The 14069-nt window shown below is 43.3% G+C and overlaps 1 protein-coding gene across 1 annotated transcript in view; it reads left to right on the forward strand.

Moving 5' to 3' along the window:
• Positions 1–14069, forward strand: part of dph1 (diphthamide biosynthesis 1) — a 95290-nt gene that overhangs the window by 63912 nt on the left and 17309 nt on the right. Inside the window, exons 7-8 of the mRNA XM_014163047.2 lie at positions 10213–10281; positions 12915–13071. Of these exons, the coding sequence (XP_014018522.2) occupies positions 10213–10281; positions 12915–13071 (226 nt within the window). The remainder of the gene's footprint in view (positions 1–10212; positions 10282–12914; positions 13072–14069) is intronic.

Raw genomic sequence — 14069 nt, forward strand, 5'->3', positions numbered from 1 at the left:
TGGCTCGCCCTCTCTCTCTCTGGCTCGCCCTCTCTCTCTCTGGCTCGCCCTCTCTCTCTCTGGCTCGCTCCCTCTCTCTCTCTGGCTCGCTCCCTCTCTCTTTCTGGCTCGCCTTCTCTCGCTCTGGCTCGCCCTCTCTCGCTCTGGCTCGCCCTCTCTCGCTCTGGCCCGCCCTCTCTCGCTCTGGCCGCCTGCTCTGGCTCGCCCTCTCTCTCTGGCTCGCCCTCTCTCTCTCTGGCTCGCCCTCTCTCTCTCTGGCTCGCCCTCTCTTTCTCTGGCTCGCTCCCTCTCTCTCTCTGGCTCGCCCACTCTCGCTCTGGCTCGCCCTCTCTCGCTCTGGCTCGCCCTCTCTCGCTCTGGCTCGCCCCCTCTCGCTCTGGCTCGCCCTCTCTCGCTCTGGCTCGCCCCCTCTCGCTCTCTGGCTCGCCCTCTCTCTCTCTGGCTCACCCTCTCTCCATCTCTCCCCTTCTCACTGCCCCTCTCTCCCTCCCTCTCCATCTCTTTCTCTCCTCTTGTCAGTAGATCTGAGGGGCAGCTTACAACCAGCTCATACCTGTGTACAGAACAGTACAGATACTGGAAACGGTAAACCAGCAGGAGGCGTGGACAAATATAATAGTCAGTAATAATAGATAGAAATCAGGGCTGTTGAAGAATCATGGTCCATTACATTTCACTTCTTTCATTTTCATTTGCATATACCGGTAGATTTGTCATTTATGAATAGTTTGAAATATCTCTCAGCCTCCAATACTGTCTCTCATAAGTCACCTAAATGCTTGTCTCTTATTGTGTTCAACCATTATTTATAAAAGTGCATCGGAGGGACTTATTGCTGCGATATCTATTATGTAGAAGTTGAAATGACTTTAGTTGAGTGTATGTGGGATGAGTGATGGTATATTAGTCTCTGAGACGCCATGTCTTTAATACGTTGCAGCACCTACAGTTGAAGTGGGAAGTTTACATTCACTTAGGTTGGAGTCATTAAAACTCGTTTTTCAACCACTCCACACATTTCTTGTTAACAAACTATAGTTTTGGAAAGTCGGTTAGGACATCTACTTTGTGTATGACACAAGTAATTTTTCCAATAATTATTTACAGACAGATTATTTCACTTATAATTCACTGTATCACAATTCCAGTGGGTCAGAAGTTTACATACACTAAATTGACTGTGCCTTTAAACAGCTTGGGAAAATTCCAGAAAATGATGTCATGGCTTTAGAAGCTTCTGATAGGCTAATTGACATCATTTGAGTCAATTGGAGGTATACCTGTGGATGTATTTCAAGGCCTACCTTCAAACTCAGTGCCTCTTTGCTTGACATCATTGGAAAATCAAAAGAAATCAGCCAAGATCAAAGAATTGTAGGCCTCCACAAGTCTGGTTCATCCTTGGGAGCAATTTCCAAATGCCTGAAGGTACCACGTTCATCTGTACAAACAATAGTACGCAAGTATAAACACCATGGGACCACGCATCCGTCATGCCGCTCAGGAAGGAGACGCGTTGTCTCCTAGAGATGAACGTACTTTGGTGCGAAAAGTGCAAATCAATCCCAGAACAACAGCAAAAGACCTTGTGAAGATTCTGGAGGAAACAGGTACAAAAGTATCTATATCCACAGTAAAACGAGTCCTATATCGACATAACCTGAAAGGCCACTCGGCAAGGAAGAAGCCACTGCTCCTAAACCGCCATAAAAAAGCAAGACTATGGTTTGCAACTGCACATGGGGACAAAGATTGTACTTTTTGGAGAAATGTCTTCTGGTTTGATTAAACAAAAATAGAACTGTTTGGTCATAATGACCATCGTTATGTTTGGAGGAAAAAGGGTGACTCTTGCAAGCCGAAGAACACCATCCCAACCGTGAACCACGGGGGTGGCAGCATCATATTGTGTGGGTGCTTTGCTGCAGGAGGGACTGATGCACTTCACAAAATAGATGGTACCATGAGGTAGGAAAATTATGTGGATATATTGAAGCAACATCTCAAGACATCAGTCAGGAAGTTAAAGCTTGGTCGCAAATGAGTCTTCCAAATGGACAATGACCCCAAGCATACTTCCAAAGTTGTGGCAAAATGGCTTAAGGACAACAAAGTCAAGGTATTGGAGTGGCCATCACAAAGCCCTGGCCTCAATCCTATAGAAAATGTGTGGGCAGAACTGAAAAAGTGTGTGCGAGCAAGGAGGCCTACAAACCTGACTCAGTTACTACAAACCTAACTCAGTTACTCAGGAATGGGCCAAAATTCACCCAGCTTATTGTGGGAAGCTTGTGAAAGGCTACCCGAAACGTTTGACCCAAGTTAAACATTTTAAAGGCAATGCTACTGTTGGATTGGACATTTTGAATATTGAGATATTAAATAAATGATAGAGAAGAAGCGTAGAATATGAGGAGTGAAAGAGACTGGGTTTAGGTCAGAAGTTAATGGTTCTCTGTAGAAAGACAGATGGCTTTGGAATGTGTTGGGTGGACGGGAGGAGAGCAGCGTGTTGATATAGGGGAGACAGATGGCTTTGGAATGTGTTGGGTGGACGGGAGGAGAGTAACATGTTGATATAGGGGAGACAGATGGCTTTGGAATGTGTTGGGTGGACGGGAGGAGAGTAACATGTTGATATAGGGGAGACAGATGGCTTTGGAATGTGTTGGGTGGACGGGAGGAGAGCAGCGTGTTGATATAGGGGAGACAGATGGCTTTGGAATGTGTTGGGTGGACGGGAGGAGAGTAACATGTTGATATAGGGGAGACAGATGGCTTTGGAATGTGTTGGGTGGACGGGAGGAGAGCAGCGTGTTGATTTAGGGGAGACAGATGGCTTTGGAATGTGTTGGGTGGACGGGAGGAGAGTAACATGTTGATATAGGGGAGACAGATGGCTTTGGAATGTGTTGGGTGGACGGGAGGAGAGTAACATGTTGATATAGGGGAGACAGATGGCTTTGGAATGTGTTGGGTGGACGGGAGGAGAGTAACATGTTGATATAGGGGAGACAGATGGCTTTGGAATGTGTTGGGTGGACGGGAGGAGAGTAACATGTTGATATAGGGGAGACAGATGGCTTTGAAATGTGTTGGGTGGACGGGAGGAGAGCAGCGTGTTGATATAGGGGATACAGATGGCTTTGGAATGTGTTGGGTGGACGGGAGGAGAGCAACATGTTGATATAGGGGAGACAGATGGCTTTGGAATGTGTTGGGTGGACGGGAGGAGAGCAGCGTGTTGATATAGGGGAGACAGATGGCTTTGGAATGTGTTGGGTGGACGGGAGGAGAGTAACATGTTGATATAGGGGAGACAGATGGCTTTGGAATGTGTTGGGTGGACGGGAGGAGAGCAGCGTGTTGATATAGGGGAGACAGATGGACATCTTTTGATTAGGTGAAGGAGGTGAGGTCAGATCCCCTGAAGGGAGTAATAAGGGTTTAGTATCCTGTTACTCTTTTCCTGTAGAACCATAAGATGTAAGGATTGGAGAGAAGGAGAAGTGTCTTAAGTGGCATATATGTGTGTGTGTGTGTGTGTGTGTGTGTGTGTGTGTGTGTGTGTGTGTGTGTGTGTGTGTGTGTGTGTGTGTGTGTGTGTGTGTGTGTGTGTGTGTGTGTGTGTGTGTGTGTGTGTGTGTGTGTGTGTGTGATGGGAGAAATGTTGGGTTGTCTGAAATACAGCTGTACGGATCCTTTGTGAAGAATTAAACTTGGTTAAAGCTTCTCTAGTGTCCGTGAGTTACTTACTCTGAAAAATAAGAACCTAACACTACTAAATACTTAATGAGTGTATGTACACTTCTGACCCACTGAGAATGTGATGAAAGAAATAAAGGCTGAAATAAATCATTCTCTCTACTATTATTCTGACATTTCACATTCTTAAAATAAAGTGGTGATCCTAACTGACCTAAGACAGGGAATTTTTACTAGGATTAAATGTCAGGAATTGTAATAAACTGAGTTTAAATGTATTTGGCTAAGGTGTATGTAAACTTCTGACTTCAACTGTATATGATTCCAGTAATTAAGAGAAGTATGTTAAAATGGCTGAGTGCTTTAGAACAGAGCAGCTAAATGAATATCTGTGGTAGCAGAGACTCCCAGTTCTAATCCTCACTCCTAATTCTCCTCTCTCAGACCCTGCTGCTAATGTCTGCAGACATTAAGAGCAGAATCACAGTGTGTTGATGCATAATGCAGGATATACAGCACAGTGTTCACCATTATAGCACAGCAGCACTCAGCTCTCCTACAAAGGACTTTGCAATATGAATGATAGGATAACAAAGGCCCTCATGAGTGCCTCTTGAAGCAGAGAAACACATACAGGGTGTGATGTTGAAAAGCAGGAGGCTCATTGTAGCCAGTGTGATTATAGGGACACCTTGGATATTATTGCAAAGCAAAGCGCCCGGCCCTCGGCACAATAGTCATCATTCGTTTTTTTATTTGCTCCTCGGCTCCAAATTACCCTGCTTTTTACCCTGCTGTACACACAAAGACACAGATGCATGCACACACACACACACACACACACACACACACACACACACACACACACACACACACACACACACACACACACACACACACACACACACACACACATACATCTCCCACGGACACAAACACACACACACACATTCCCCACGGACACAATCTAGTCTCAGTGACTGGGCCTTTGCTTGTTAGTGATGTGTGGGTCAGCTGTTTGTTCACCCATACCCATCCGCAATTGCTAATAAAACATCTGCAACCGCCCAACTAAATGTGATAAACCTAACATTTCAGGCCTATGTTTTTTTAAGCCTAATCTATGTTTCTGTTTATAATTGTGGACATTTTGGTAGGCTATTTGTTAGTCTGTAATTAGATACATGCTGCTTCTCTTGGCCTAGAAGACTAAATAAACCCTTGCTCACCAGAAAATGTCATACATCGATAGAATGAATGCTTCAATCTAGTTGACATCGGTCAAATTTTCTCTTTCATCTCTGCTTCTTTCGTTCAGTCAAACGTTTAGGGACTGGGGAAGAAAATGCAGTAACGCCAAATTTCCAAATGACATCAGTTTGCCCGGTTTGAAGGGAATTAAATCCTGTGAAAACGACCCAACATGTTTCTGACAAGATTTCAGGTCGGCTTGCATGCGTACTTTTGTGGTTGAAATACAATCAGCTTTTATGATGCTGATAAAGATAGTACCTTTACAGATGGTCCCTAACTTTAAATTAATTCTCTCAAGATGCTGTTCCTGAGTCACATTACATTTGGTGTATCATTTTCCTGCAATATCTGCATAATTCTTCAGGAGTTAATATTATATTAGGCTATGTGAGAGGTTATAAACCAGGGATGGGCAACTAACCCCCCCCCATCTTTTGTAGGCCTGCGGATCAAATTATTTGTGTTATTTGTTCAGTTGGAGGTTAGAAAAGTATAATACACAAGGTGCAATTTTGAAATTTGGTTAACATTTGTTTAGCAGTTTTTCTGTTGTTAGTCACTGTCAGTCACTCAATTAGCCCATGTCAGCTAAACATTATTGATTGGTAAGTTAGTCTAGTGGCCTGCTATCAAAACTTGTAGTAATCATGGTCGAATTACCGACTGGGGTGGGCCCCATATTGATTTTGTTAGTCACTCTCATTAAAAACTGCAAACATTTCTCTCTACCCTATGGCAAAATGTGTAGAATTGCGGGAAATTTGCTGTAAAACTGTAACAACAAAAAAATATGCCCCATAACAATTTTTTTCATTTTTTTTTCGCTGTCGAGGGGGCCCCCAAATGGCTAGGACCGGCTCTGACTGCATATTTGGGTATGGATGTGGGTATGGATGTGAGTATGGATATGGGTATGGATGTGGCTTTTGGGTGTGTTAGTGTGGATGTGGGTATGGATGTGGGTATAGATATGGATGTTCGTGTGGGTCGAGATATGGATGTGGGTGTGGATGTGGGTGTGGATGTGGGTATGGATGTGGGTGTGGGTATAGATGTGGGTATGGATGTGGGTATAGATGTGGATGTGGGTATAGATATGGATGTGGGTATGGATGTGGGTATAGATATGGATGTGGGTATGGATGTGGTATAGATATGGATGTGGGTGTGGGTCGAGATGTGGGTATGGATGTGGGTGTGGGTATAGATGTGGGTATGGATGTGGGTATAGATGTGGATGTGGGTATAGATATGGATGTGGGTATGGATGTGGGTATAGATATGGATGTGGTATAGATATGGATGTGGATGTGGTATAGATGTGGATGTGGTATAGATGTGGGTATGGATGTGGTATAGATATGGATGTGGTATAGATATGGATGTGGTATAGATGTGGATGTGGTATAGATGTGGGTATGGATGTGGTATAGATATGGATGTGGATGTGGTATAGATGTGGGTATGGATGTGGTATAGATATGGATGTGGGTATGGATGTGGATGTGGTATAGATGTGGGTATGGATGTGGTATAGATATATATGTGGGTATGGATGTGGATGTGGTATAGATGTGGGTATGGATGTGGTATAGATATGGATGTGGGTATGGATGTGGATGTGGTATAGATGTGGGTATGGATGTGGTATAGATATAGATGTGGTATAGATATGGATGTGGGTATGGATGTGGATGTGGGTATAGAGATGGATGTGGGTATATATATGGATGTGGTATATATATGGATGTGGTATAGATATGGATGTGGGTATGGATGTGGATGTGGTATAGATATGGATGTGGTATAGATATGGATGTGGGTATGGATGTGGATGTGGTATAGATGTGGGTATGGATGTGGTATAGATATGGATGTGGGTATGGATGTGGATGTGGTATAGATATGGATGTGGTATAGATATGGATGTGGTATAGATGTGGATGTGGTATAGATGTGGGTATGGATGTGGTATAGATATGGATGTGGATGTGGTATAGATGTGGGTATGGATGTGGTATAGATATGGATGTGGGTATGGATGTGGTATAGATGTGGGTATGGATGTGGTATAGATATATATGTGGGTATGGATGTGGATGTGGTATAGATGTGGGTATGGATGTGGTATAGATGTGGATGTGGTATAGATGTGGGTATGGATGTGGTATAGATATAGATGTGGTATAGATATGGATGTGGGTATGGATGTGGATGTGGGTATAGAGATGGATGTGGGTATAGAGATGGATGTGGTATAGATATGGATGTGGTATAGATATGGATGTGGGTATGGATGTGGATGTGGTATAGATATGGATGTGGTATAGATATGGATGTGGTATAGATATGGATGTGGTATAGATATGGATGTGGTATAGATGTGGGTATGGATGTGGTATAGATATGGATGTGGGTATGGATGTGGATGTGGTATAGATATGGATGTGGTATAGATGTGGATGTGGTATAGATGTGGATGTGGTATGGATGTGGTATAGATATGGATGTGGATGTGGTATAGATGTGGGTATGGATGTGGTATAGATATGGATGTGGGTATGGATGTGGTATAGATATAGATGTGGTATAGATGTGGATGTGGGTATAGAGATGGATGTGGTATAGATATGGATGTGGTATAGATATGGATGTGGATGTGGATGTGGTATAGATATGGATGTGGGTATGGATGTGGATGTGGTATAGATGTGGGTATGGATGTGGTATAGATATGGATGTGGGTATGGATGTGGATGTGGTATAGATATGGATGTGGTATAGATGTGGGTATGGATGTGGATGTGGTATAGATGTAGGTATAGATGTAGGTATGGATGTGGGTATAGATGTGGATGTGGGTATAGATGTGGATGTGGGTATAGACATGGATGTGGGTATGGATGTGGTATAGATATGGATGTGGTATAGATATAGATGTGGGTATGGATGTGGATGTGGTATGTATGTGGTATAGATATGGATGTGGTATAGATATGGATGTGGATGTGGTATAGATGTGGGTATGGATGTGGGTATAGATATGGATGTGGTATAGATATGGATGTGGATGTGGTATAGATGTGGATATGGATGTGGATGTGGTATAGATGTAGGTATGGATGTGGTATAGATATGGATGTGGTATAGATTTGGATGTGGGTATGGATGTGGATGTGGTATAGATATGGATGTGGTATAGATATAGATGTGGGTATGGATGTGGATGTGGTATAGATGTGGGTATGGATGTGGTATAGATATGGATGTGGTATAGATATGGATGTGGTATAGATATGGATGTGGATGTGGTATAGATGTGGATATGGATGTGGTATAGATGTAGGTATGGATGTGGTATAGATATGGATGTGGGTATAGATGTGGATGTGGGTATGGATGTGGGTATAGATGTGGATGTGGGTATAGATATGGATGTGGGTATGGATGTGGTATAGATATGGATGTGGTATAGATATAGATGTGGGTATGGATGTGGATGTGGTATAGATGTGGGTATGGATGTGGTATAGATATGGATGTGGTATAGATATGGATGTGGTAGTATGGATGTGGGTATGGATGTGGTATGGATGTGGTATAGATATGGATGTGGATGTGGGTATGGATGTGGTATAGATATGGATGTGGTATAGATATAGATGTGGGTATGGATGTGGTATAGATGTGGGTATGGATGTGGTATAGATGTGGGTATGGATGTGGTATAGATATGGATGTGGTATAGATATGGATGTGGTATAGATATGGATGTGGATGTGGTATAGATGTGGGTATGGATGTGGTATAGATATGGATGTGGTATAGATGTGGATGTGGTATAGATGTGGGTATGGATGTGGTATAGATATGGATGTGGATGTGGTATAGATGTGGGTATGGATGTGGTATAGATATGGATGTGGGTACACAGATCCGCGAGCCACTGTGGCCCCTCATGATGATTTCAGATTTTTGTTAGGCCCCACCCCCATCAAAGTTATAGACCTACAGTCAGTTTTCAGTTACTATTCAATTTAACCATCTGAACTGTATAGCTCCCTTGATGTGCTGGTCTTGCGTCCAAATTTATGGCGCCTCACAATCAGCACACAGAACATCTTTCCCAAACATTAGATTACTGTTTTGGCCCTCCCTTCTCTTTATTTTCAACTCTCCATTTTATAGCTTTTCTCTTATTGAAATAAACTCTGACATTGTCCTTTTTGCCTCAATGGATCGATGTTAACTTTTTCTGTCCAAGTTCCCAAAAGCATTTGGCAATTGGTGTGTATTTGGTGCATGTACAGTTAAGCCCTAATGCGTAGGCTTACGCACTAACAGCAGATAAAAATAATGAAAGAAAAACATCAATGGAGCCTGTAGACATGAATTGCACAATAATTCTGCATTTTTTATGCATTGTTTTCTCTGTATTCAACCCGCCAGCCACCCGCCCTTCATCCACACAATATTTCATGACCCTAAACCCAGATATAACCCCAGGGACTGCAGTTATGAGTCAACCCCTGCACCACTAGTGGGTGTGTGTTATTTTGTGTGTGTGTATGCGTGCAGGCCTGCCTGCCTGTGTGGAGGTTAGTTGTGGCTCCTGGGTGTCCATGTGGAAGCTCACCCACAGCCTGTTCCACACACACACATACCTAAACGCTGGCTAATTAGCTCCTCTAATTGTCTCCGTCTCCCCTTGGGCCTCTGCGGGCTTGCCACGGTAACAGAGAGGCCTGGACCCCTCACTCAGCCAATAGCAGGCCTCCTCCCAGCACACCCCCTGGGATGATAATGATGGTGTGTGTGTCGTGCTTGCGTGTGCTCCAGTTGAACCCTGCCCTATCACGGGTCCAGGCGGGCCAACTAATAACACCCCCTGGGTTAACTGACAAAGCCTGGTAGTGGATAAACAACATGGGGCCATCACAGGGGTGCTGTGTGATGGTGTTCCTATACATCAGAAGCCCCTGGTCACACCTTGAACCCCTAAACCCCAGGCATAGGTCCGCTGAGACCACTTTGTTCCACCAGGAGGGGGAGAGAGAGAGTGTGAGTGTGTGAGAGAGAAGGGTGAGAGTAAGAGAGGAGGAATGGGCAGGGAGAGAGGTGAGGAAGAGATGGGGTGGATTTGTATTGTTGTTCCACAGCAGGTATGCTTGCCAGCAGGGAGTGTATCTGTCTTACTGTGTTTGTATCTCTCTCATCCTGTGTCTCTGTGTGTTGATGTGTTTGTATTTATAGCTACCTGGGAGATGGCAGGTTCCATCTGGAGTCCATCATGATTGCAAACCCAGAGATACCTGCCTACAGGTAAATAATAACATGCATAGTAACTTTAACCCTTTACACTCGTGGGAATCAGCCTATGTGGATAGGGCTCAATTGAAATGTTTCTTAGAGAAGAAATATGGAAAGCCTATGCATAATCATCAAAAGGGAACAGTTTGGAGATAATGGGAAAATTATTAGCACAAGACCGAATCCAAACATTACACTGTTGATTTTATGTGCATTTTACATTACTGTACTTTTGGCTGCATTTGTTGATAACGAAATCAGAAAATACTCTGTATACATTCAGTAACATGATAAGAATATTCCAGGAAAATGTGGGGTAGGTGTTACATAAGACAAAACAATGACAAGGGTTTGAGTGAGAGGACTAACTGGTGTCTCCAAGATATCACACACTTTTGCGAAGTGTGCCCAGTTCCTACATAATTTCAATGCACTTTTATGACTCAAAGAAGAGTCAACTATAAGGTGCTATGTTGAGGAACTAGAGGAATCCGACTGGAAGTTTTGTTTGGAACACAGCCCTGCATCCCTGCCTTTACATAATTACTGTTGTTGTTTACGCATTCCAAAAACAGTCCATTATAAATCACAGTCTGGTCAGGTGAGCATGATTTGAAAGCGTGTTCTATTGCCAACATGGTTACAAAGTACGATCTTACAGTGTTAGGCTTTCACAAGGCAATTCAGAGAAGCAGATCATAAACTTGATTTATTAGGATCCCAATTAGCCGACGCCTATGGCGACTGCTAGTCTTACTGGGCTCTGACACATAATGAAAAAGACATTACAGATAAGACTTTACGATTCACATACATTTAAAAACATTAACATGTAGTGTGTGCATCTATCAGTTTTACAGATATGTCAGTACATACACACAACAAGTAGGTCACATGGGGAGAGGCGTTGTGCCGTGAAGTGTTGCTTTATTTCCCTCACTCAGACAACCAAACATTTTGCAAAAGTTGCCCAATTAACTGGAGGGATGGGGGCAACTTCTTGTCGGTCAAAACCAACAGTGTGCTGTGAAGTGGGAGACCTGGAGCTCTGACGCAATGTACTGCATGTTACTGTACAGCCACTGCGGTCCAATTTAGGCGCTATTTTCAACCCGTATACTGGTACAAGTGTAAAGAGCTAATCAAGTACTGTGTGTACCATTTACAGTACTGTGAAGTATTTGCCCCCTTTCTAATTTTCTCGACTTTTGCATATTTTTAAACTGAATGTTATCAGATCTTCAACCAAACCTAACATTAGATAAAGGGAACCTTTGTGAACAAATAACACAACAATTACATACTTATTTCATTTATTTCATAAAAGTTATACTTTTGACTCATCTGTCCATTGAACATTCTTCCAAGAGTCATCCAGGTGTCATCCAGGTGCTTCCAGGTGCTTTTTGGCAAGCTTGAGTCAACTTTTTGGCCGAGATGGGTCCCATTATGTCTGACGAAAACCAAACACTGCATTCCACAGTAAGAACTTCATATCAACGGTCAAGCATGGTGGTGGTAGTTTAAGGGTTTGGGGATGCTTTGCTGCCTCAGGACCTGGATGACTTGCCTTAATAGAAGGAACCATGAATTCTCCTCTGTATCAGAGAATTCTACAGGAGAATGTCAGGCCATCCTTCTGTGAGCTGAAGCTGAAGCGCAGCTGGGTCATGCAGCAAGACAATGATCCAAAACACACAATCAAGTCTACATGAAAATGGTTAAAAAGAAACACATTTGAAGGTTTTGAATTGCTTAGTCAAAGTCCAGACCTAACCCCAATTGATGTGTTGTGGCAGGACATGAAACGAGCAGTTCATGCTTGAAAACTCACATGTCACTGAGTTAAAGCAGTTCTGCATGCAGGAGTGGGCCAGAATTCCTCCACAGCGTTGTGAGAGACTGATCAACAACTACAGGAAGCATTTGGTTGCAGTCATTGCAGCTAAAGATGGCACAACCAGTTATTGAGTGTAAGGGGGCAATAATTTTTTCACACAGGGAAATTGGGTGCTGCATAACTTTGTTCATTAAATAAATAAAACAAGTATTCCATTTTTTTTGTTGTTATTTGTAAACTCAGGTTCTCTTGATCTAATATTAGGTTTTGGTTGAAAATCTGATAACGTTCAATATCAAAAATAGAGAAAATCAGAAAAGGGGGCGAATACTTTTTCACGGCACTGTATATTAATATACAGTGTACCGCTGTGGATGAGTCTGACATAGATTACAGAATGTCATTATTGTCAGTAATACACAGGATTAATGTGACATGGTTCACCTTGTGGTAGGTTGTCTTCATGGTGTCATTGCCACTCAGCTGTATTGGCGTGAAACAGTATTTATATGAGATCTTGTTTGTGAAGTGAAATTGTGTTTGTGTTATGAACGTATGCACTACTGCCCTCCTCTCAGGCTCTCTAATAAACAAGATGATAATCTCAAGATGTGCTGAGCTGAGCTCTCCTGGTAGAGAGAGAAAGATTAGATTCTCTAAAATGCCACTATTTTCTCTCAGATAACTGCCTTAATACTTGATGGATTTTCATGATTGGATTTTCTCTTCTTGCCTGTCAATCCTCGAGGTAACCTGTTGTGAACAATACACACTAATATGTGTGTGTGTGTGTGTGTGTGTTTAGGTACGACCCGTACAGTAAGATATTTTCCAGGGAGTACTATGACCATGAAGCCATGCGGTCCATCCGGCTCCAGGCTATCGACAAAGCTCGCTCTGCCCAGAGATGGGGCCTGATCCTGGGCACGCTGGGCCGGCAGGGCAACCCTAAGGTCATGGAGGTATGAGCCTGCATCTCAGAGATTTCACACTTATCCTGATTCTACCCCTTCCTCACACTCTGAGACCTTCACATATACAATGATGTGTAATACGTTTTGTGGGGCACAGCTTCTATCAGTTACTCAGACAAGCCTGTGAAGACTGTAGAGTGTAAAGCCAAACCACACCACTACCTCCATCAGTTGGCATTTGGCAGGTGTGTGTGTGTGTGTGTGCCGGGGGGTCTTCATCGATCGGTCCTACATGGGGGGGGGGGTTGGATCCCTAGCCTGCTCTCAAGCCTGCTGCCCCCCCCAGCACTCTTCCCTTTGTTCTCTCCTCCATTTGATCTGCCTGCTTTTTGTTTTCCTCTCATGCGTTGTGTTTGACTTTGTTTGGGATTCTTCCTCCTCGTCCTCGCCTCATTCGTTTCTCTAATTGGTATGCTGGGAGGAAGAGACAGAGAGAGACTGAGAGAAGCATAGCGTTTTCTGTCATCTCTCCTCTCCTCTTGCTGTCAGATTATATTTTAAAACCAAACCCAGGTTTCTCCTGTCATTTCCCCCCCAATTTTCAAACCTGTATGAAAACTTTGCATCTTATCCACATACAGTAGTCAGACAGACAGATGAAGGTATTCCAAAAGAATGTCTTACTGCTTTCTTACAGTAGTGTCACCAGTTCTACCCCTCATTGGGCCAGTGTTTAGATTAAGTGGTTGAGTTGTGTGATATGCCTTGGTCTGGACAGGACTGTATAATCTCAGATAACAACCCAGGCTGTCATAGTAAAGAGTGAGAAATAACACACTACAGAACAGAGAATCTCAGTGTGGCTGGCTGCAGAGGTTTATCTCTCTATGCTAACCGTTAGGGAATCTTTTTGAAGTTGACGTTCTGAACACGGCCTTAACACTTGGTCCAGCGGGTCCTCTTCAAAGACATTCACATTCAGTTATTGGGTGGTGATGTGTTTAATATGTTGATGTTATTGGGTGGTGGTGTGTTTAATATGGTGA

Source organism: Salmo salar, chromosome ssa20, assembly GCF_905237065.1.
Source record: "Salmo salar chromosome ssa20, Ssal_v3.1, whole genome shotgun sequence".
Classification (NCBI taxonomy): Eukaryota; Metazoa; Chordata; class Actinopteri; order Salmoniformes; family Salmonidae; genus Salmo; species Salmo salar.